Source organism: Saccostrea echinata, unplaced genomic scaffold (assembly GCF_033153115.1).
Source record: "Saccostrea echinata isolate AGI-Se365-2 ecotype Australia unplaced genomic scaffold, CSIRO_AGI_Sech_v1 ptg000037l, whole genome shotgun sequence".
NCBI lineage: Eukaryota > Metazoa > Mollusca > Bivalvia > Ostreida > Ostreidae > Saccostrea > Saccostrea echinata.
The window spans coordinates 2,629,744-2,656,577 of record NW_026889786.1 but is presented as its reverse complement, the minus strand read 5'-3'; the positions used below and the strand labels follow the sequence as shown (position 1 = coordinate 2,656,577).

General features: G+C 32.0%; 1 protein-coding gene across 1 annotated transcript in view; it reads left to right on the top strand.

Annotated features, from left to right (window-relative positions):
- LOC133200099 (cadherin EGF LAG seven-pass G-type receptor 2-like) overlaps window positions 1-17,210 on the top strand; it is a 34,077-nt gene extending 16,867 nt beyond the window's left edge. The window contains exons 8-18 of the mRNA XM_061335835.1: window positions 227-343; window positions 6,176-6,301; window positions 6,597-6,728; window positions 7,625-7,816; window positions 8,939-9,106; window positions 10,075-10,236; window positions 10,667-10,728; window positions 11,697-11,943; window positions 12,827-13,072; window positions 16,367-16,457; window positions 17,089-17,210. Coding sequence (XP_061191819.1) covers window positions 227-343; window positions 6,176-6,301; window positions 6,597-6,728; window positions 7,625-7,816; window positions 8,939-9,106; window positions 10,075-10,236; window positions 10,667-10,728; window positions 11,697-11,943; window positions 12,827-13,072; window positions 16,367-16,457; window positions 17,089-17,210 — 1,665 coding nt within the window. The remainder of the gene's footprint in view (window positions 1-226; window positions 344-6,175; window positions 6,302-6,596; window positions 6,729-7,624; window positions 7,817-8,938; window positions 9,107-10,074; window positions 10,237-10,666; window positions 10,729-11,696; window positions 11,944-12,826; window positions 13,073-16,366; window positions 16,458-17,088) is intronic.
- Window positions 17,211-26,834: the final 9,624 nt, after the last annotated feature.

Below are 26,834 nucleotides of genomic sequence, written 5' to 3'. Positions count from 1 at the left end.
CTGTTGCTACACTGGAGGGCGTGGTTTCATCATTAAGAGGGTAATAGTGTTTTTTAACAAATGTTTCTCGACGAATCAGATTCAACTAATTTACATGAAAGTATAATATAAGAAAATAGTGCATCTTAATAACTGTAGTAATTCACATACATACAACCAAACAATAATTTGGTTGATTCAAAAGAATTTTCTAAAAAAAAAAAAAAGCCCATTTTCATTTTTTAAGGCATCTGCACTGTATGGAAAAACATTCATCATAAATCCACTAAATGGACAAGTCACCCTAAATCAACACCTTGATTATGAGAGATTAACATTCTATCAGTATAAACTGATTGCTAAGGTAAGTGAAATCGACAAAACCAATTTATCTATTTGCTTTAAAAACTTATTTGATTTAAAAACTTGAATAACTCGTGGACAATTTAATTGGTACTCTTTAGGCTTGAAATACTTCAGTTAAGGAATTTTTTTTTTGTCTTATCTCATCTTATTTTAAGAGATTACCAAACTTAATTTGTTTTGTCAATTTTTTTCTGGGATATTGAATTTAGCATATATTTATGCATAATTTTGGTTAAGAACAATGCATAGAAAACTTCGATCGACATAAAATATTCTAAAGCGCTGTAAAATGTACGATAGAATATGGTATTCCCTGCATCTTTACCGACAACACATTTCAAACTTGTATCTTCTAAAAATAGTTACACATTATTTATACAGAGAAAATGACACAAAACTCAGTATAGAATTTATACTTATTTATTGTGGCGAGTATTGGCCGTGGCACAAGAAAATACAAACATTGTGGGATGCCATTTCAACTGGGCAATCCCACCAAATTCAAACTTCATGTGTGTTTCAAAGTCTAACCGTCCCGGGTTTACCGCGGAGGGTCAGCACACATACAGACTATTCAAAATCAACATACAAACTGTTCAAAATCAAAGTCATATCTCAAACTTCAAATATCAAGCATATCAACTTCATATATCAAATCTTGTACATAATATATCAAATATCTCAAACTTGATAGATCAAACATCTCAAACTTCAAATATCAAACTTTTTCATATTTCAAAGTTGTACTATATATTACAGCTCTAAAGTATATATCACTGTCACCAAGAGTAAGCTTATTAGCTTAGTTTACACTAGCATTAGCATATCAACAAGGTGACAGTTCAGTACAAGTTTCACACAAATATTCAGTTATCAGTTGACTTGGTGTGCGCAGACGCCACATGGCTGCAAGCTGGCACAGATTGCAGTCACCCCACACATTGGGGGAAGCAAAAACAAGTCAACTGTTCCACGACCAATACTGCCCAAGACCCCCCTTCCCGCTGGGTACTTACACACGTGTTAATCCTTCAGCAGACTGGGAATAAATTTTGAATTTTCCTCTATTAAGAAAGGTGCTATAGCACATTAAGTAATCAAAACTTGCCAACGAAATATGTGGAGCAGAGCAAACATGTGCACAGACCTCTAAAACACAGAGGTGGGATCAGGTGCCATGGAGGAGTGAGCATCCTCTGCCGACCGGTCACACCCGCCGTGTGCTTCTTGTCATGACCGGGAAATAACAGGAAAATCTATTCCCTATATGCTTAATAAAGCTTTGGTCTTGTAGAAAGAAACTTCCCTACTATATCCTGCTTCACAGATGTATATGCCACCTTGCAATGCCTTTACATAAAGTTTACCATCGCTTGTTCATTTTGTTTTGAATTGTCCATTAGCCAAGAGAAGTTTTATATACATGGTTGTAACTAATCAAAACAAATATCTGGAGATTTATAACCAAATAGGGGGAGTTTCATTCATTATCATTACATATAGCATAATTCTCAATCCATGAAAATTGCTAGGAAAGCCAATGCATATGCTGCTACATGTATTTGATGAACCAAGTTTCCTGTCACCGAGGGTGACACTCTCTAATTAGCAATTTTAAGCAGAGCTATTTGAAATCCTTAATCACATTTCAAAAACTCTAGTCTCAAGGTTGAATCTCACTATATTCCTATTGATACCTAAATATGCAAGTTTCTCGGGAGATTCCCAACCCAAATATAGATTACACAATTATAAGAATATATCACACTACTTAGTTATGGTTACCAATGGTTGTAGAACTGTTAATTATAACAATATTGATATTTTGAAAATATATACTGGTCTTAATGATATTCCTAGAAAAAGATACATTACCTGATACATGTAACAAGTTTATTCAAATTCATACTTACCAATAACCAGTTTAGCTGCAATGAAGATATCTGGCAAGTTGACAGTGCCAATTTGAACCTGTGATTTTTAGGCTGCAATTTTATTACAGATGCTTGCAATACTAGTATACTCAACTAATCATATTTATGTGTTAATTCCTTTACCTCTGATAAATAGTCTTTCAATAAACATTATTAATGCCTGTGACACATGTATGTGCATCAGAACTCTATACAGCTCTGCATGACCATATTGTTCCAGTGCAGTACAAAATGCATTGCAAAGTATAAAATTCTTTTAGGCATAGATATTTGACTACTAATGACACCAATTGGAGATATATTTTCATATGCAATGAGCCTGAATATAACTAGTACTGCTATCGGTATGGACTTGATCCAAAAAGGAAATTATATTTTTCTGGTGTTCTGATTAAAAACAAAACCAAACTCATTAAAATGTAAACCAAATGTACATCCTGAAGTCTTAGAATCAGCATTATATACATGTACAAAATTACAAAATATAAGCACCCTGTTAGGAGTTTCAGATCCAAACACCTTAAAATGTAAGCCCAATGCCCGAAGTCAAACAATCAGCATTATCTGTATAAAATTACAAAATATAAGCATCCTTCTAGGACTCTTCTGAGAAATAATCGCTACATTATGAAGAATTTAAGGTACATGTACTTGACAAAGTTTTTCTTTGGGTCACTTCTGATGTCTAAAGACAACTAAATATAGTTAAAATAAGACCATATATTCATTTTGCAACATACAATCTGATGAATGTTCTACAAGTTTTAATTGCTTTACAGAAGTAATTGTAATATTAACTTTGGTATTTGGAACACTGATATCTTAAATATAATGGTTACTTCAGATTGACACCTACTCCTCAAGCATTCTAATATTGACATCTCAAATATCCGTCATCTCAATTGAAAGTTATTTCTTGTCCAATAAGTTCAATACAATGAGGTTTGACTGTATTTACTTTTTTGATTTAATAATTGGTCATTAAGATATACATGTATTCATTAATAAGTGATCACAAAACATTCTTGTGCAAGATGTTGCAATTTCCAACCTTTCATTTCCACTCTACAGGATCATAACAAAGATATCCTAATTCCAGTAATACAAAATGGATGTTAATATAAAAATATTTGCATATTCCTTTTCATTCAAACTTAATCAATATGAGATTGATAATTTATGTGGTTTAACAATGATAAATCCCCCCTTTTTGTATTACAAGATCATTTCATTTCAATTGAATAGCTAGCAAATAGAATCCTCGACGAGAGCACCTAAAGATACAAGACTTGAGAAAGGCCTTTTCTAGAGGTTTACTGCTCCCAGACCCCACACAATTAAGATCCCCCCGTTTCAAGTCATATATATTGAGTTGGAAGCTCAACTCGAGTGTAAATCTGTGACAACTTATGATATGCAACTGATCTTATGACTTACCTATATATCAGAGCCTCCTTTTCACAACATTAGTCTAAAATTTCATGAATACAAAGCACTGAACTCCAGGAAAGTTCTGGAGCATTTAAATAAATATAACAATACTCTTCTCTGGGCAAGATAGGTGGTTTCATTCTCCCTTTTATTTAAATTCATCACACACTAGAGATATTTTATTTATTTATTTTTATAATCTAGTGCTCTAACTTTAATTACAAATTCTTTCATGAAACAAGAATTTTAGGGCTTTCTTTGGTTCTGATGCTTTCATAAATTGATTGTTTCTCCAAACAAATCATTGTTGAGTCTGAGCCCTGTTGTAAGTAGTGCCTAATAGTTGGATTTGAAAGATTCACCAAGTTCTACTTTACAATTACACAGAACATTGTATCTGTTATATTACATACTAACTGAATTTACACAAAAACTAAACTTAATCCTCTCACAAATAGAAACCTAATATAAATGTATAATAGGTCCAGAACATTCTACTAATATAACCGGACAAATGGCAAAGTTAAGGCTGCTGTACAATGTGCACCTAACAATAGCATCTATGCACAATCTAAATTATTTTGACCTTAGTTTTGAACAATTCCAGGCAAATGTAAGTCTTTTAACCTTATTTTGAGAGAATTCTATGGTAAAAATAAAATATGATTTGAATGTATTTTTGAAAGATTATTTTATTGTGACATAATTTTGTAGGATTTACTGGTAGTTATATTTATATACATTTTGTTTTCAGCTTGACTTTCCGGTACTTTTGTTTGAAACTTAATAGTTTTTTTCCTTAGTAAGCCCCCCCCCTTTCTTTAAAAATAGAAATAAATTCTACACTCTAAGCTTGAAAAGTAACACTTTAAGGAAAGGAGTTTTAGAAGCAATATCTATACACTGTATTAGCAGACTATTGCTTATATTTTTGTCTCATTCTACAATGGCAAAGATTAATCAAGTATAAACATTCACCGATTTATGTATTTCAAAGGTGTTGGATGTACCTGATATATTGGATTGTGATGATACGTATATTCAATGTCTGGTTTTCCAACTGGTTCACAGATTATTTGCTTTTCTTTTCTTTGACTTATATTTTGACCCATCCTCACTGTGTCCACAAAAAAGGTCCGACCGAGTTTCCATACTGTTGTTCCCCTATTCTGGGTTTGCATTTTCCGATTTCGACGCAGTATGAAACAAAAAGACAATAATTAATGTTGATAACCAATATTTGATCATTTAATAACAATACAATGATAAATTAATTATTTTTTGGCATAACCGCGTGTGCGTCGTCTGCTGCGTAAAAATTTTGAATCCAACATCATCCGCCTTATTTAATAAACATCAACAGTAATAAAAGCTTTAAAATGGTTGAAAAACAATACATAAATGGAAAATTATACGATTTTTTAAAATTACAAAGCAAAAATTTGATGTATTTTTTGCAAGCATTTGTTATGCGTCTTTACCTTTGAAAGGTTCAGCAGAAAGGAATGTGAAGAACAAACCCGACCCTTTATATAGACACTTGCTGTGTCATCCAAGCCCGACTCTTAAAAGCCAACGTACAAGGGACCTATATACTAGTATATAGGTCCCTGCAAATATACTTTTCTCGTAAAATAAAGGCATCTATTTTGTATACACAAATAGATGCTATTAGTTTTAAGGTGTTTCTCCAACAATACGACTGCACTACGCAAATATACATACAAATGCAAGGTATTCCATGCACATTGAATACATGCAGTGATATGCATTTACTTCACATGATATACATGCAATAAAAAAGGGAAGTATGCTTTAACTCAGCGATGGGTAAACCCAGCGAAAAAAGGCCACTATTCTTTTTGGAACCAACATATTGCTACACACAAAAACACGGAATATTAAACATACTGAAAATGATTTGATTCTTCGTGTCGTATATTTGGAGAAAATTTATTTATGTAAAAGTTAGCGTAGATTTGATTTCGCTCAATTTATAATATTCTTATTAAGCTTTTATGTGTAATTCATTTAGTGTTGTTATGAATTAGTGGAAACTGTTTTCCGCCAAAATTGACAAAAGTATTCATAACTGATTGTAATACGTAAAAAGTAGCAATGAAATGTCATTTCTTTCCATTTTTAAAATCATAGAGCAAAAAGTATTCATGTTTTTCACATCTAATAAATTTTGTAATTGTGTCTGGATGACATTACATGCATTTGCTTGGACAGAATGATGAATTTCTCGTTTACGTATAATTTTTCATCGTTTTCTGTTATTGGTCTTGGCTTCTATCCATAGAATGTATCTATATGAGTAAACATTTCTCGAATTGGACGTTAAACAACATGAAATCAATCAAATCTTCCATCCAGAGATAAAGGGAAACATGGTATTTAATATTGGTTACCTAAGGAATCTTTATTGAAACACGATAAACATTTTAGTGTATCTTCGTTAGGATGGCGGAAATCCTTCACTTACCAGTACGGCAGACTTATTGATTACTATATTAGATGTTCAGGACACACCACCCATTTTCCAGGGATTACCATACATGACAACAATTAAAGAAAACCATTCTGTGGTAAATCTTTTAAAATTCAAACCATCAGGTATTTTTTTTTATCAACATGGACATAAAAAAAATGTGCAACCATTATTGCAACCAAGGAGGAATTTTGCTAAAAGTTATGCTGATAGAATTACTAGTATATTTTCATGTGGACAAGCCTATCATTCTCAGAAAGAGTTCATTGATAATAATTCAAAATTAAGTGTTACATTAATTTAAGTCCTAAAGATCTCCTTGACAAGCTGTAGAATTGTTCGACTCTTAAACAATTGATGATAATCTTTCTTTTTTTTTTTTTATCTTTAAGGGGACAACTATTTTCAGAGTTTTGGCTGTTGATGGGGACACTGGTATACCAAATAATATAACATACAGTTTTTCTTCAGGTATTGAAAAGTCACACAACTTAAATTTCTCTAAATCATTATTAAACATCAATGTTCGACAATAGCATAATATAAACATCTACTGAATATGTTCTCCTTTTATTTCTTATGAAAACCACTTCTCTTAAACAATCTATGGACTGTGAAATAGTCAGACACATTTTTTCAATGCCATCTGTAAGAAAGATTTCTTTAACAAAGGGCCCTCCCATTAATTAAACATACCGTAATAAACATATTAATTATACTAAATTTTATTCACGAACATTACATTGTTTGTTTATTTATAAAGACATAATAAACAAAAAGATGTTTGCCTTTGTTAATGCGGAAACACGATTCTAACCATTGCAGAAATTATTTTTACAGAATCCACTTACACGGGTTATACTTTTTGACAATAATTGTAACCATTATTTCTCGCATGAACAAAACATTTCATTCTTTAAATAAGTGAACGTTCGGTATCAAATAAGCTTTAATAATAATGTATAAGTAGAATTTTTAGCGAGACGCAAATTTAGGGATATGCATGTTCTTAAAAAATCAGTATATAATTTTATCGAGAAATAATTCTAGCGATTTAATGGTGCAAAGAAAAATACAGGTAAATTCTAATGTTGAATAAATTTTAAGCTTAAAACGCTTAATTGAAACCTAGCTAAAATTTCTTCTTATATGGTTTATGGCACCATAAATGAAAAAAAAGTGTAAATTTATCTGCTGATATCCCAGGTACAGAAAGTTGCTCACAATTTCTTTCTGTGGATCGAAATACTGGTAATATCACAATTAACAAGACAATGGACAGAGATGATGGACCTATAAAACAATTACGTGGAGTCTGCACCGTAAATGTGAAAGTAAGTATGTAGTTCACATATTAAAAGACTAAATATCAAAATTTCTCCTCAGTATAGTGAAAATACTGGTTAATATTTTTTTTTAGGCCTCAGAGGTTATAGGTAAACCCACCAATCTGACAGAGACAGTTAAACCATTCACCATCACCATAGAAGATGTCAATGACAACATACCAATATTTAATCAATCAACTTATTATGGCTCTGTAAAAGAAAACGTGACGGATATCCCCATAACAATATCTGGGGATGGACTTTATGTTAAAGATATTGACCAGGTAATAAAAAAGGGATAATGAGAATTTTTTTTAAAGTTTCTTTTTTAATGCATGATCAAAGTAAATTATTTTCTTTATGAAATGATTTTTAATGAAATCTATTAAGTATATGCAAGCTATATTTCTGCACAAGATTTGGAAAATATATAGGCAATTTACCATTATCTACAAATTTCTATCGATATAAGTAACTACACTTTGCCAATATTTTTATCGTCACATGTAAATGCATGTAGTCACGTAGCGTAAGGGGGTGCAGTGGGGCTACCCCACCATTTTTTTTCAAACATATTGTTTTTACTGTTGGTTTAATATGAAAAGAATCTTAAAGTCGGTATATATACGTATCTTTGATGCCATTAAGAACGAATCGATAGGAAAATTTTCTGCCACGTCACAACACAAATATGGGTATTTACGGTACAAACTGATTTTCCTCTGTAAGCCAGGATTTTTTCTATACACTCTTTGTAATGAATGAATTTCATAGCTACCCAAGTTATACTGTATTACCTGGCCGGTACAGTTTACACTTTATAAACGGCAAAGCAGATAATAAAACAAAAAACAAAAACTGTTCCAACCAAGGTTATACAAGTGTAACTTATGTAGTTTTTTAAATTTTATTTCTTATAATTTAATTTTCTATCATGCAGTGTAAAAATTCACAGTTATTCATCGAATGTCTTCAAATTGAAAAAAAAAATATTTTAAATGTAACGTCAGATGGATTGATTCCACCTAAGCCATTGCGACTTAGACAAGGAAGTTGTACGATAATTTTCTATCCAATCAAATAGCGTGTTATATCCAGAAATTAATCAGATAGAGAAAACATCAAAGTGTATATATTTTAAAATACATGATTTACTAAATATTTTAGCCCCATGGTTTAATAATAGATTTTACCTTATGTTTTTAAAGATCAGACATTATACATGTATTTAAAATCACTTAGGAGAGAAATTCGAATAATGAGGCATCTAAATTCTGGGCAAAATTTGGAGTCGGGCTTTTTACTGTATGTTGTACAGAAAACATCCTCTTGCTGCACAAGCCTACTATATTTTGACTACTTCAGGGACGTGTAACACAAAATTATTTTTTTTTCTTTAATTACAGATGGGAAGCAATGATATCAAACTCCACGTTTATACGAACGACAGTAATATACAATTCAATGATATTGTGGCTTCACCTAGTTTGGTGTCCTCTGAGGGGACTTTCCTGCTTCGTTTGACGAATAACTTTACGTTTGATTATGAAAAACACTCAATAATTGATTTAATAGTAAGTATTTTAAACTTACTTTATCTAATTCATCAGGATTTGTCTGTCTGTCTGTCTGTATGTCACACATTATACCTTGAAATCAGTAACAGGTATGCATTTGATATTTTGCACGCGTATTGCTTGACACTATGGCTTTTTGTAACTTACCGACCTCTTGACCCTTGAACTTGATGTATTTTTCAAAAAATTCAATGATTTATTTTATTATATATATTAATATGCCGCTAAACAGCATATTTCTTTTGAACAAATTAGAGGTATGTTTATTATATTTAGCATGTGCACAGTTTGTAATAAAATATAATGAAAAAGACCAGCATTACAAATCCTTTGACATACTTTGTAAAATATGCTGGTCACTCCGATAGTTAATTTAACTAACGTCTTTTTAATATTTAGCGACAAGGCTTTGATAATTAGCAATTTTATCTTATGTTTATGATCTTATAACACTGCACTTTAATTTGAAAATACTTGATATAGAATTACCACACAAACTGAAATTTAAATATCACGAAGATAAATCAAGAACGGTATACCAAAATGGGTGGTTGTAGACTGACAATACAGTGAAGAAAGGCTGAAATCTCTTTTGGAAAATTGTTGGATAAAGCACATTATAAAGTGATAAATGGTTATTTTAGATAATTTGTTAGTCATTTAAGCTTGAGGGGGGGGGGCATAATTCTGATTCTATGATAGTCTTTCCATCCGTGGATTTTTAAGACACAGACATGATCTTAGATGCTTGTAACAAATAAATAGCTGACCATTATAAAAATTATTTATTTATTTAATAATGTTATAAAGAAGGAGACACAAGCGTTCCTTGAATACTCTAGTAAATATACATGCATCATTTGGGTTTTTTTTTTCTCCTTTACCTTAGATAATTATTAAGTTAAACACATGAAAACAACATAGTTTTAGTTTGATAATATACATATTGTTGATTCATAACTAAGATAAAGGCAGAGGACAAGAAAGATTCAAGTATGTTCAGTGTCTGTACCGTACACGTTACAATCAACGACACCAACGATAACGATCCTATCTTCAAAAACACATTGGAAAACTTCACTCTTCCTGAAAACAGCTCTTTCAACACAACAGTCACAGAGATAAAGGTAAGTTCTAAATACCTAAGTACATATATTAAAATTATTATTACAATGTAACGAATGCGATATACTTTTTTTAAATCTCTATGCTATTTTTTCAAAAATAGCAAAAAATTCCAGGAAAATGTGGTCGAAAATGCTGTATATGGTTGAGTTTGCAACAAATGTAGATTTTGGTAAAATTTATGTTCAATGAATTCAACGTTCAACAAAGTTTTCCGAAAAATATCTAAAACATATTCTGAATAAGAAGATTTCAAGAAAAAATCTTAACTATCTGCTCTAAATGATTCAATTAAAATTAAGTTATTCTTTTGGGAGGGTAAAATGGAAGGGAAAATCACATGCTTTATAGATGTATACAATTAAACGTGTAACGTCATTGTAAATTACTTTTCAATCATGTTTTACTTAAAAAGGACTTGTTAATTGACAGGCAACTGATGCCGATTCTGGGAAATATTCCGAAATCACATACCATCTGCAAGGAAGCAACAGGTAGAGTTTTCTATAGACACTATAGAGAGATGTTTAATCAAATTATTGATCATACCTAGGAAATATTGATGATTTCTGGAGGACAATTAATTTCTATTTTTTTTTTTTAGCATTCTCCCATGTATTGTTGTGCGCTAGACCGCTCGACCATCTAGGCAAGTTAAAACAAATTGATTGAGACGCCGATGGAATTCCCGCGGCCCTTCCCTACACTACAAAGTCATTGAGAATAAAAGTGAGACACAGTTATAGACATTAGTTTTATTAGAGGATTGTTACCGATACACATTGTAATAAAATTAATTTTATTTATAAAGCACATTTTACAACAGCTCTTAAAATAACATAACTGCCCTAAGTGAAGAAATATGAATATAGAGAGCACAAAGAAATTCACTTTTTAAAGGATACCCACTTTCGCCCAAACCCGGGGTTGAACTCTCGACCTACGGAATCTGTCTCCTAGCAATACAGGAACAGTTAATTTCATTACAATGTGTATCGATAACGATCCTCTAATAAACCTAATGTTGAAATTACTATATCTCACTTCCATTCTCAATGACCGTGTAGTGTAGGGCAGCGCTGCAAGAATTCCATCGGCGTCGAAAGCAAGTTTTTAACTTGCCTAGATGGCCGAGCGGTCTAGCACACTGTTCCCTTATTGCTAGGAGACATTTTCTGTAGGTCGAGAGTTCAATCCTGGGTTGGGTGGAAGTGGGTCTCCTTCTAAAAGTGAATTTCTTTATACTGCTAAAATTTAAAAAAAATTAACTTGTTTACAAAATGTATGCCATGGCCTCTAATTATTTATTGTAGTAAATTTGTTTTTATTAAATTAAGTTTGTTAATTTTTAGCTTAGAAATAATGATTGATGGCACATAATTAGCACTCAACCCCTATGCAGTAGTTTTTTTAACATATTTCACCAAACATGAGAACAATTTTATGTTAATTCTTGGTTCAGCATCAACTCTAAGACTGGAGAAATATCAGTGGCATGTAACAACAGTTGCTTGGACAGGGAAAGACAGATAGTTTATCAAATGTCGGTTGAAGCAAGAGATGGTGGAGGAAAGGTGTCGTCTGCTCCTGTAAAAATAACACTCATGGATGTAAACGATAACAGTCCGATGTTTTTACAGCCAAAATATGAATTTGGGATTACGGAAAATTCTTCATTAATATCAGGAATGAATAACTTCACTGTACATGTAGGTCATATGATCAATAATTTTGGTATATCGACAGATTCTTACAACTCAAAATGGTATGGCAAAAGAGCAATGAATTATTTAACCTTTTATCCATATATTTTTACCTCTGCAAAATGTTAAGGAAGGGGGTATCATTTCATTTTCATGTTTGCCTGTTTAACGTTCCATCGAGAACTTTTATATTGAGACACCACAATGCCGGTAGAGTGTTGCAAATTTAGACCTGTACTCGCCAATCAGGACCTTTGAGGTGAGGGATTCTTTAATTTTGTACACCATCACCTTCTGCAACACAAGATCTCGATTTTAACAGTCTCATCTTATCGAAGGACCGGTCTTTACGTCCCACAGTGTGATTCAAACCCGTGACGTAAATAGCAACTCCTTTTACTCAGCGATTCTAGATGTAAAACACACGCTTTAACCACTGCGCATCAGGGGCGACGTGTAGTTTTATTGTGTTTCTCTGTCCATGAATAATCTAAGTGAACATGAAATGTGTACAGATATCTCAGGGTTTATATGCACTAGAACAAGGATAATGAGTATTTAAAGTTTGTTCTTTTCATTCGTCTCGCAACATGTTACGATGGAATGCCGCCATGAACAGCTTTGACTTTGACAGCTGTTTATTGCTACTGCTTACTTATGTTATTGTCAAATGTATTGTCTTTAATAAACTCTTCAAAAGCTAAAATATTACAAGCAAAAATGCAAAAAGGCGGATCCGGAATTTTATACGACAAAGTTTAATATTGAAATCCATATTTGAAGCAAATATTTCCTGTAACTTAAACATAATTATATTTCTTTGAAGATATGTAGTTACCTGACTAATGTAAACAGTAAGCTCACTTGCTATGATTTATTATAATTTTAGGCAGTTGATTACGATGAACCTCGCACAGCTAACAGTTTGATTACCTACACCCTTCTTCCCCGACCAGACACCTTAGACAGACATTTTACCATTAACAGTACTACTGGGTCTATCCGGATCGTTAACCCTCTGACACGTGACCAGTTATCCTTGATCCCTAATGGAAGACTGGAACTAGAGGTTACTGCGCATGACAATGGTTCTCCAAGTCTAACTTCAACTGTGTCTATTACAGCTTTTTTACAGGTTCAAAATGTCATTACTCTCTAGATTTATTGCAATCTGAATTCATAATATGAAGAAACAAAGTTAAACTTGACATATTCTGTTTTCATATATAACGATCACAAAAAAATAACTACAGACCCTAAAACGTGCTACTACACCACTTGCACGGTTCGGTTCGTTTCGTTTTGTGTACGGTACGGTACGCTTCTTGCACGGAACGGTACGCTTTGTGAACGATACGGTTCGCTTTGTGCACGGTACGGTACGCTTCTTGCACGGTACGGTTCGTTTTGTGTACGGTACGGTTCGCTTTGTGCACGGTACGGTACGCTTCTTGCACGGAACGGTTCGTTTTGTGAACGGTACGCTTTGGTGAACGGTATGTAAATTAAGTAGGCGGAGCCTGTATGCTTCAGTTTATGATTGGCTACTTCATAAGGTCGTTTATTTCTTATTATAATTTCTTTATTTTATATAAATGGAAGGACGATGTAGCAAGCATTTCTTAATAAGTTGTTTTTAAGTTTAAACTGTTATAAATATTTCCTTTTTACAGGTGCATTTTGTTATTACACGTAACTAGTCGTCTTAATAACTCTATCTTTTTTTAATTTACTTTCTGTATGAACTACTTTCAATTTTTAAAATAAAATAATTTTAGTTGTCTATTTATTATCTTATTTTGTACACCATCGCCTTGTGGTTCAGTAACTCGGAAATAAATCGAACATATCAACAAAGACTGTATAACAAGGATGAAAAAAAAAATATTTTGGTTGCGTCGCCATAAAAGGCCTTTCTGTATTTTTTTTAAGAATAAGCGTACATATGCTTTTTTCCCTTTAAATTTTCCTAATTGAATATAATTATTATTTTAAATATTCACTTATCACACTTTTAAACAAATGAGACTGATTTTATAAATCCCTCATGTTTTCTTTTCGTCTACCATTCTTTTTACGTTCTTGTCTCTGTTGCTTCATTTAAAAAAACAAACAAACAATTTTTTTTCTCTTGACCAAATGATCAAACAAACAATAAAAAAAGTTATTATTTTTATTTGCGGGGAATTATAATTTTTTTACATAGACTTCTTCGGTGTTTGGCTCGCTAGGAAAAATACATTGAAATGAAATCGGTAGAAGTGCACACAGTTAGTGCAAAACATTACTCTATTTTTGTGCGCGTAATTGTTTTCCTTTTTACATAAATTTTCCATATATGTGTACAAACGCTCTTTGAAGGGAAGTTACAATCAAGAAAACGGTTAAGACAGCTACAATTCCATCTACAATGTATAAATGTATATAATATACATGTATACTGACTGCAAAGACAGATTTCCGAAATAAATATTGTCAAAATGTTAGAAATAAATAGTCCGTTTTCAATTACCTTGAAAATAAATAATATGAAGCCATGCATGTCCTCAAAAACTTTGAAAATGAATAATATGCCCATGTCGGGTGCTACCCCCCCCCCCATTTGTTTCCTTGTCAAACTCAAACTTTTTTATTGAAGATCTAGAAGAAAAGCTGACTGCACATGAAATTCTGTTTATATATGCTGATTAAAACTGGTTCATTGTTTTAGACTTACTGTTTAAGAGACAGCAAACTGTTGATACACGTGTGAGTGTAGGCATATCTGGACTAACGGGATTAGATACTGTTCAATATACACAGCTCAAGTTTTTACCTGTGCACGTGTGAAGACAATACTTGATCGAAATTTTCAAATGTTTTAGAGTAAATAACGAAAGTATAGAAAGACGTCAGTCTAGATAACGAGACTATGGCAAGAAATGTACCGTGTTTCTTAAAAAAAACTTGAACACGCATGCACGGACGAAGCTTTTTTTTTTTAAATATTAAACTGGGCTTTATGTGTAAATTCCAGGTAACACATTTTACCTGCAGGTTTCAGTGAGTAAAGCAAATGAAATGGGAAAATGCTTTAAATAAAAATTAATTCTGACATATAGGCCTATGATTTTTTTTTTTTTTTTTTGATTACGTGTATTAAACTGAAAATTCCATGCGAAAATGTGGCGATCAAACTTTTTGACAGTATGTTATATTGGCAATAACATCTTGAGTTGGTCAGAAGAGTGTAAACCAACACAAATTATTTATATATACATCGCCTTTATTTATTTTTTTCTAGTGATCGAGAGGCGTTTACATTTTAACATGACCGCTTTCAAATTGACAATTTAGTTCGTAATTTTTTTTTGTTGTTGAAATTTTGTTATTGTTGCTGTTGCTAAATCTGTAATCATATCTCCCTAAAACTATTACTTACATGAATAAAAAAAATGATTTTAAGGGCTTGGTTTCTGAAAATAGCACAGAATCCTAATGCATGTTTCAATGTGTCTTGGTTTCCGAGAACGTTCATAGCGACAAGAATAGGGTAGATAAAAGCTATAGAAATAAAAGATAAAGTATTTAATTCACTTTTATTTATTATAAATTGTACACGAAAATATTACGATGCTGCATTTAATATGAAAAAAAAAATGTTAGTCAAGCACAACCCGATCATGCATAGCGAATAAAGAATCGCCTCATACTCTGTCGAGTTGTTTTGAAGTCGTAACTAGTTTTGAGTAGTTTCCTTATATTAACAGATATAAGTCCAGATGTATGGTACTTTATAATAATATTTTGAATCTCTAGGATTATTTCCGTTCTTCTTTAACGGGCGCTGTGTCGAAAGAAATAAAAAAGAAAATTACTTACTGTGGTCATTGCAAGATTCGGAATGCTTTCGGGGCGTGGCTTGCATAATTATTTAAAAAATTATTCATGAACGGTACGGTTCGCTTTGTGCACGGTACGGTACGCTTCTTGCACGGAACGGTACGCTTTGTGAACGGTACGTTTCGCTTTGTGCACGGTACGGTACGCTTCTTGCACGGTACGGTTCGTTTTGTGTACGGTACGGTTCGCTTTGTGCGCGGTACGGTACGCTTCTTGCACGGTACGGTACGCTTCTTGCACGGAACGGTACGGTTCGTTTCTGAGGTGTAGTAGCACGTTTTAGGGTCGTATCTGAAGCTGCAGGAACGGTTGTTAAAAATGAAATTTACAAGAATTGAAACATGTCTTTATATTAGAGATAGGTAGTGAGTATTATTACCTATGGTTTGATTGTACAAGTGTTTAAGTCTTGCAATTTATAAGGTAGTTGCAATTTAAGAAATTTAAGTACTAATGAAGCTGTTCAAATGGAATATAAAAGAATTCCCTCATATATTGAAAGGTATTTTTGAACGTTGTAACCAGACAGAAAGCTTTGATTAAATAGGCACAACTTCAGTCTTCCACATCGAGTAATTGTAATATCTCAAGTACAACGACATCGGTGAAACCCACACATTACGGGAGCACTTATTCAGGTAAATTATATTTCTTTGTATTTTTCCATTCAAATTCTTAATGCTTTTGAACAATCACATTTACCTTATAATATTTTTTTGATAGAACTTAAATATGTGTACGCCAAAGATTTAAATAAATCTACGAGGGTCGTTCATAAATTACGCGGACTATACTTTTATATACTCTTACGGACGTCAAATAGTAAAGAAATTTCACAGAAACATATCTCTTAAAAATAAAAATATATATTTTTTTAAATTTGTGTTTTGAATAATTTCTCCTAGAAATAATGTCGTTTTGATATAACTGATAGTGATGTATGGAGCATGACTAAAATTTGGAAAAACAAACGTGAGGAATCCAAATTATTACTCATTTAATTTCTATATTTCGCAATATCATTTGACAATTTTCTCAAAGGTATCTTTTTATTGTTCTATTATAATGTATTTCAATTTCTGATATTATATTTGAAGTACTAATAGAAACAGTGATTTTTCTCCTATACAATTCCTATGAAAACGTCTACAAAATGTCTCGTGATTTGACGGAGCAGCGCACTTTTATCAAGTTATTCGTAATGCTCCAAAATATGCTTGATGAAATGTGTAGTAAACCAGGGTATTTCCTACATCTGTCTCCAAATAGCAAACAGGAATTTAGACGTGACCGTGATGTTGAAGATTTTACTGCACCGTGACTTCGTGATATGTCCTGTCAAATCACCCAAAATTGAGATCAATTTACAGAATTTTGGTGTGGAATTTTGATGACCATATCAGTAAAGATTCTTTAATATTATTTGTGACTTTGTGCATGAATATGTTGTCAAATACTTTTTCTATGCAACAAGTCCATGGAATTTTTAACGACCCTCGTAAAACGTGTCTTTAAGGGCAAGCATTTGTATTGTGTGAAGGACAAAAGGGTTACATTCAGTGTGAAGTAGGGTAGCTAATCCGAATTCTCTCTGCCGTATATGGAAGACTCACTAATAACATCTGTCCTTCAAACAATATTAGTTCTCTTAGATGTCAGTCACACTCCTCCACAGACCAGGCAGATGCTTTGGACTGACTGCTGATAACAGCATTGTTAGGGAACCATGTATCGGTGTCGACAAATATTTGGAAGTTTCTTTTCATTCTGTCAACTAATCCAGTTTACTTGATATATTTTGATAACCTTTCTCTGAAAACCATTCACGATGAGAAATACTCATTTTCAAATAAAATTTCATCCTTGAAGTGTTAATTTTTAACTTCTTAATTATTATCAGAGCTTTTTTAAAATTTTTATGAAGAGAAATTATTCAAAAACTTCTACATGATAGAATTTTCTTGCTCTCTGCTACTGTTGCCTTTTAAATATAGATGACGATTTATCAATTAACAATTGACAATTGATTGATTATTTTCATTCATGTACCTTGATTGATATATCCCACTTAACTAAAAAAAAAAGACCTCACGATTCTGACATTTACACATCTGCTGTATATTTAGATGTTTTACTAGAGAAAAGCATTAATGACCAAACAACTACTGTATGATACCGTGATAACTTCTATAATCCTATTGTCAACTCCCCCTTTTTATGTAGCAGCATACCATTTAACATCCGAATAAGGGGCTTTTGTCTTGTGTTTGATTCGACATGCAAGAGCACGTGCTTTGTACAACCAGTTATTGGAACGAGGCAGGCTAATAGCATACAAGTCTATGATAAATTAGTTTCTAAAATCTTGTTTGAAATCAACTTTTCGCAAATTCTATCTTGATACCATAACCTTTTTTACAAGTAAAAATGGTTCGTTCGTAGAGTAGACTCTTACGCATGGAATTAACTGGGAGATATAATGCAGGTGATAAGGGTATACTTCTACTCAAGTAAGGGAAGTTGACGATAGACAAATTGAAGTCTTTATGTTTACCATTAAATTTTGTTGTTAGATTACCAATAACGTCTTTTTCTGATAAAATATCCAATTAAGAAACAAGTGTGTCAGAATCTGTGGTATCTTTTATTTCAAGTTCACTAGGATATATATCGAGACGACATATGAATGGAAGTAACTACTGTTAATTGAAATAACGTCCTCGATACATGTCGGTTTGAAGCCAGCAGCACGTGTTTTCTTTTTCTTGGTCTCATGAATAAGCTTTAGTAAAAGATACCACGTTGCCTAGTCTAGGAGACAATCATTTTTGATGATTGGCTTTGCATATATTGTAATGTCATTTAGCAATTATTTCAAATAAATGAATAGTTTGAGATTGACAGAAAATTGTATTAAAAGTTGTGTTTTTACAAAGAATCTTCTGAGAATAAGTTATAGGATTCAGCAAAAAATCAAAGGGCAGTACAAGTTTTGCTGAAACATGCATATGACTGATGAAAATAAATAGGATTTTACAGCACTTTTTTTTAAAATAAATGACAGGTTAATAAAAAAATTTATGCATTCATTTTTGTGATCTATTGCCTTTAGTGGCATATTTCTGACACTTACGTGCAAGAGAAATTACGTTAACAGGCAATTGCAAGATAGTTATGTCTACATACATGATAATATTTATCACTTATTATTGTCAACATGCAAGTTAATTATGTCAACATAATTTATCCTGCATGTAAGAGGCAGACATATGGCATGATAAATACGTTTCATAAGATAAAATGTATTTGTTTTATTGCATGCTCATATAAATTTACCATGATCTCTATTTAAATACTTGATTCTGACGAGATACGCGTATTGCGCACGCATCAAGCCAGGTGAGCATAAATTGTTAGCACAATATTTCCATACTGAATTGACTACGGCTTTCTCTATTTATCCAAAAGGTGTTATATTAGAATTCGAAGTTATTCAGCATAAAATGTAAGCAAAATATTTTTCTTAATTTAATCGTTTTCTTATGAGATATTGAATAATAAAAAGCATAACTATACCGTTTATATATCGTACAATAAATAATAACAAAATCAAATCAAACGGGTTCTCTAATGTTTTATGGTTGACACTGTAGCTCTATATCGTATATCTCAATTTTTTTCAGACCAGGAACCTAACAATATGTAGCTAGTTCAAAAACATACTTTCTCCATACATATATAAGCTTTTGAAGCGATTTTGGAGCGTCATATGTCCCAGTGGGAACAATAAACTTGCTATTGCCTTCATAGCTAGTAAATAGGTGTATGATATTCGATGTCCATCGTAAGCATTCAGTTTAAATATAAATGCAGCATAACTCTAAATTTTCCATTTAATACATTGGTTACATTAACCCATATGAATGTGACCAGACTTGACTTGGACCTCCCCGCTTTAGAAACTTATTTTATATAGTCTTCCAGAATATAATTTTCTCAGTCTCCATCTGGCATACATTTTTTGCTTTTAACAAATATATTGCAAAATATAACACCTTTAATAACAGTTTTCAATGAATGTTTTAAATATTAAATGTTAGCAAAGCACACCAATAAACTACTTTTTACACTTTCACAAAGAAAATAAAGTTAATTTGTACTTAGTGTATATATTTTGCAAAGTTTCTTATAAGAATTCTTTGATAGCATATTTTTTAAAAATGCTCTAAATTTTTGTTGTACTCAAAGCAAAAACAGATTTACAAAACTTGAATTTTACAACTTTCAATGAAATATATTCATCACAGACTGCATTTTCATTAAATTACCAAGACCTGATAAGGGCGGTAATATTTTCCTAAAAGGGGGCAATGGAATCTACTAGACCCCCTGGTAACAGGAGTGATAAGTTATCTAATAGATATAAATGCATGAATTCCCGTATAACAAAGGTGTTTTTCAATTAAAGGGGCTATCATTTTAAAAAGAGAAAGATATTGCGGTAGTTTGAAATAAAGTAAGGGGAAAGATAAAGAAATGATGCGCTTTGTATATTTAATATTTCTTAAAGAATTAATAAAGTGAGGTACTCTTACCTTTCAAGAATGTATTAATTGAACTTTGTAACCCTATATAATTATGTAAAAAATGTATATGAATGAGAATATACAGATACAGGTAGAATGCATGTATATCTTTTAAAAGCTATTTTAATTCATTTTCAGTACATAATATGACTCCATATGATTCTAAACATGACAATACATGTAATAATAGAAAATAATATCTTTTGAGTAGGCTACTGTCCTTATCAGACTCAAGTGTTACAAGATAATACAAAACCTACTCTTATTGCAAACACTGCAAAACTTCTTTTCATTTGTAAGGTGGGATTGATTCATGTATTTATATGCGCAATGATTTTAACCTCTAACTATTTAAAGTAAGCTCATCACTGAATATTTTCAATATACCCCGCTAACAATAGGACTTACTTATTTACAAAGTCATCTCATGTTTATCTTTAGATGTAGTTTATATAAACGACACAAAGTGGTAACCAGTAAAAACCTATTTATTAAAACAAGTTCTCATAACTTCACACCCTCTTATGTTAGGTTGTCAAAGAATAGATCTCGATCTCTCTCTCTCTCTCTCTCTCTCTCTCTCTCTCTGACCGGACATAAATATCAAAGACATTATTTTTGCATCAATTTTCCGTCCTGTAAATAGTAAATTAAGAAACTAAGATTTCCTTAATTTCATTTAATTAATCAATTCCGACAGTCCTGCATGTGTTTCAATTCTATGAGTGTTTTGTTCTGTACAGTTACACGTTTTCATGATTTTTTTTTTACTTCCTACTTTTATTTCTTTCATCGTGAACTATGTACAGCTTGAAAATATTATAGTTTAATTTATTTTGAAAATCCTCTACTATATTTATTCAATCTATGAATTAAAACCTATGACAAATTAAATCAAAACTAATATTTTTTAAGACGAAAAAAAGCCAAAATACATGAATGGAACTGATTCGTTACGAGTATTTTTATAGATAATATAAACAAAAACAAACTACATATACTTTCGATGCATAAGGAACACTTTACTGAACACTGTTCATGCTCAATTCGTCGAAAAGTATAATCCTATTAAATTGTTGGAAAAAAAAGAAAATCGTTTGAAATTAATTTTTGCACTTTTTTTCTTCGCAAGATTGTCAAAAGGGTTTTGATTTTCCGTCACTGGTCCTAATAAGTTCTAAAAGGTTCCAATTTTATGATGAGTAACTTTTATTTAGGGAGAAAGGTACGGGTAGAGAATGCATATATAGGCAATAAATAATTATTTTTCATGTCGTTGGTAGTACAACAGCGCCTTGCCATGCCGACAAACCATCAGTTTTATTTCTCGACACGGTTAAGTGCTGATATACGACCAACAACATCCAAAATGAAAATTCATCGTTTAAATATTGGTTCGCAATACTAATGCATTACGATGTTAACCAATCTTCGAGATTTCAGGTGACACAATACGAGGGGTTATCAAGAAGCGATAAAATTAATACTATGTAGTCTGTGCTTACAAAACTTATAAGAAACATAAAACAACATTAGTCTATATGACCACCCGGCGCTGTCGCCGTTTAGTTTCAGGCCGTCCGACAATGTCATAGTTTCTCAATGTCTAATTCTTCTACCTCATACACTTATCTTGATGAGATTCCCTGGAGTTAAGTTAGACTTAAACCAGTCTTGTTTATATGATTTTACAATGTTATGAACAGCTGCTTTCAATGCATATAATATTTTAAATAGATCTATTCATAGGAAAATATCCTCACTTGATTATGCCAGAATATTTTGCTTTACAGTGTTCAATATCTACCATACATGATCACCGTCACTTTTCGACGTGGCTGACTTTTGACACCCTTACTACAAATTGCCATTTATTGTACATCTTTCATCTCTCTTAATCTTTTTTTTTGCATTGGAAAGCAAGTACTATGGATGCATTTTATACCTCTGTAACCCGTTTAAATATTTTTCAGTCTATACCACTTTTTCCAGGGACAAAACATAAAAAAAAATGTTGGAAAAAGAAACTCCTCCCCTTTTTTGGCGTCATTTTCAAGCCCTGTATTTTTTGGACACTCCATATAAAATTTGCGATAAAATTTCGTAGAAATCACAGAATGATTTAAAAATTGCAAATGTTAGGAAACAATTGTGTCATACCTCATGCTTGATTAAAGGGGATTTAGAATGATGAATGCTCATATCAAGAGGTTTTTTTCGTTACACTCAGGTATGAAAAAGAACGTCACGTTCGAGGTTGCGCCACATGAGCATACCACTGCTTACAAAAACATTAATAATTTATCCAAAAAAAAAATGATTAATGGTTTATTCTATAGATACAAAAGATGATGCTAACTAAAAAAAACTTCGAACGATAATATTGTTCTGCCGCCTACCTCCAAGTCAAATTTCAAAATTTAATATATTTGAATGATTTTTCATATCTATATAGACATGCACACTGTATGTGAAATTTCACAAGAAAATAACTTTTTTGGGAAAACAAAGAAAGGTGACTCTTTAATTTTGGTAAAAATTGCTTTTTTCACTATACAAAACAACGGAAAACGGAATATATTTTTTAAAACATCCCCCCGATGAAACGAAAATTCCTTTTTATGGTTTTTATGAATTTTTATTTCACAAATTTCTACCAAAGCTTTTGTTCTTTTACGGGGAGGGGGGGGGGGGGTTACGTCATATGTCTACAGACGAAAAGCTGCAAAAATGGTTATTTAAATTTCAAATGAGATTATAAATAAAATATGGTTTTTTATCAATCTTTTATTTTAAATTTTATTTAAGTTAAACATACGGAAAGATTTATAGGTCATTTTTCCATTTCCAATGATTTTTAAAGCCTGATTTCAATGGATTAAATTTTCAACCCTCCTTTTGAAAAGAGTCGTAAATAAGAGGAATTAAGTTTTTGACAATGGTTTTTAAATTATTAATTAATTAACAATGAACTCTTTTTGCATTCAATCTAGTTTTAATGGAGAAACTGCCATTTATATTGAATTAAATGGGTGTGAAATGTAGGCAGGAATCGAAAGTTAGCGTAAGTGGTGTTTGTTAAAACTCATTGATATACAGATCTGTACGTAAAACGGTTTTAATTTTATGGCGGTAGTCCAGGAACTTTTTGATAACCCCTTGTAAGTGCCCAGAACTTTAGATGTTTCACTTTCAATTTCTGCCTTTCGGGTAACTTCATAGATTCTATATTCAACAATTCTACTTAAAATTAGGTGTCTGTTTGCTATCAATTTCTTTCTCTAGAAAAACACCCAAATATAAAACAGATGAGCCAAACCGCATGGTACCTTTTATTTTGATTTGAATAGGGCATATTGACTCAAAGTAGAAAAGGAAATAAACAGTGTTAATTCATAAAATATTTATGTTGTCGAATTGATTGATTGATTGTATATTGTTTTACGTCCCGTTAGAAAATTTTTCTCTCATATAGAGACGTCACCATATACCGGTGAAGGGCTTCAAATTTAGAGCTTTACTCGGCACTTAGGGCCATTGAACAATGAGGGTTCCTTATCGTGCCAACGCTTACCGTGCCTACAGTGAGATGGGGCCTCAGTTTTTAAGGTATTATCCGACGGACCCGCAACGTTCACTACAAAGTGCCGTGCGCTTGGCGAAGGAACAGTTGCTACCTATTTTGAACCGACTGAGGTCGGTCGAGGCCGTGATTCGAACACACGACCTTCCGCTCACGGACCGACTGAGCTACCGTGACAGCTTGTCTAATTAAAGACCACAGCAAAAGTCTTCGTTTTTAATATAAAAGTATTAGAATAATCTCTGCTTCATATTAATATAAAAGCAGATCTGCTGATAATGGTGCAAAATTAGTACTCAGAGAAATCCTATCAACTACTGTATGTGTACTTGAAAAAGCGGGCTTCATGTTTTAGCGGCTTTTGGTGCGAACAACGATGCACTAATTCATGAATACCGCTAAGATATGATATATAATATATGACTACTCAAACAACTCAATGCCCAATAATTGTGTTAAATTTATGTACACGTAAAGTAGTTGGAAGACCTAGACTCCGAAATCCAAATAGATATTGTCATTGAAAAGCTCAAGCATCATTTTAATACCAACCTCGAAGCACCTATCTTTAAATTGTTTTAACAAAATAAAAATAACATACTACCAATGGTAAGGTATTCAAACTTCTTTTATTGAAAAAGCAGGTGTCTAATGTCAAAGCGTCTGGTCGTCAATTGATCGTGGACAATAGATGTATAAAGGGTTGAAAAAGATGCACTTGATTTTGATAATATTTTGTGCTTTCAGATTTTCTAAGTTCCTTGCAGTATATAAGTATCTACATCTCGGATATTTGAGGCACAAAAATCTCTAAATTCCCTGCTTTTAATATTTTCTTGAGGAGTAATGAAAGGTTTTGGCTTTGTAGAACATTTATTAGTACCTGCAATGTATCTCTGTTTTTAAGAATTTAATAAATTTTAGAAACCGAATATACATGTAGGTATGGAACATGTTTTTGTCAAATTCAATCTTTTTTTTTTTTTTTTTTTTTTTTTTTTTTTTTTTTGAGAAAAATATTCAAAACTGACGTATAATTTTGAAAAAGTTCCTCCTTAGAAAGGGTACAATGAGTATAAGTTGGATTACCACTTGTAAAATTAAATCCAAGTTCCTTTAAAATACAATTGTAAATGATATAATGAGCCTTACAAACAGATACTTTGCTGTAACATGCTTTGCCATGTAATGTTACAACAAAGTTTACATAGAACTTTGTCAAAGTTGTAAACATTTGTTATATGCATTTGCATTGTAAATAATCTTTGCTGCATCAATTTTTTTTTTATGAATTCTGTAGATATGACGAATCTTATTACGAAATGTGTGTGTTTAGACTTTACATATATAATATATGATAGAATCATGATAGTCATGAACTTAGCTATCAATCTAATTTTATCATTTTGTATTTGAAGGAGACCGAACTATTCTTTCATTTAAGGGGGCCGACTGGGGTTTTCATTGCGCAATACTTCGCGCAGCATAGGGAAATAAAGCGTATTTACCCTTTTAATTCAACTATTTTTACATAATTTATAAAAATTAACAAATTTAGGAAATCTCAGGTTAAAATATCTAATTAAGTTTTTAAATTACTGATTTTTTAAACGATTTTTCAAATGATGGGTAGATAGACATCGTAATAGTGTGTTTTTGACGTTATGAATAACCGAAGTTCTTGAAGCGGGGTCATTAATTATGCCATAAAATAAAAAGTATAAAATACATGCTCTTGAAACTTTTAACATAGGAAATTGAGAATCTAACAATCATTTTTATCATTTTTTATGTCAATCTGTGGTATCTGTCATGTTTTGTTGTACTCCATAAAAACAGGAAAATATAATGAATTTTGACATTTTGAGATGCCCCCTCTGGAAACCAGACGGTAGAGTTTTGTGTTTCTTGCACAAAATGTACAATATAGTATTACCCATCAAATAATATAATTTGAGCAAAAAGTCTATAGTAGCATTTGTATAAGCTGCTCAGAAGTGCGAAAAAATGGTATTTTCCTATATAATCCTATTGTAATTGTACCTGTATTTTGAGATGGTCCCTAAAAAATAATCAGACGGTATATTTTCACTAATTCTGGTATGTATACTGAAGTCAATGTAAGGTACATATGGTATAAAATTAAAGAGTTTCTCTATAGTAGTTTTCACACAATAAAACCCCAGTCGGCTCCCTTAAATAAACATTCAATTCTATTCCTTTATATCCTACATCATTTACATTATTTCGCCAAATTTACTGATTGTCTGTGCGTTTTACTTTGATTTGTAAACGCGCATAAAAATTCTTTTCATAAAGTCTTTTTGTTTTAAACTGGACAGCGTGTTCTGATTGATAAAATATGAAGAAAGTAAATTTACTGAAACGCAAAAGAAACGCAACAACCTATTTTAGGGGGAAATATTATATATAGGATATAATTTGGTATCTAAAAAGTAAGGACATCTTCAACTTTGAAAATATCGGTAATTTAAGGGTTGAATGATTTTCATACCATTACCGGAAGTTTAGTTTGAGTCCGCTTAACAGAAATAAAAAAATTGCATGCTTAAGAAAATATTTGGCAATAATATGGGGTTTTAGGAATTTGCATCTGTTCATCATAAGTAATGAAGCATTGTTACGAAAAATAACTTCTCCTTTCTTTTCCGTAAGCGATGCCAAGGCTTCCTAAAAATGACTTAAGTACGCATTTCCATTGCTCTAGCTAGAAAATCATCTCAAAATAAAGGTGATGGAGAGTTGCAGATGCAAATTTCACGCCTCAACTGGCTCTTACGTATCATTAGCATGAATGTTAGTCCTTAGACCGGAAGTCCAAGGGT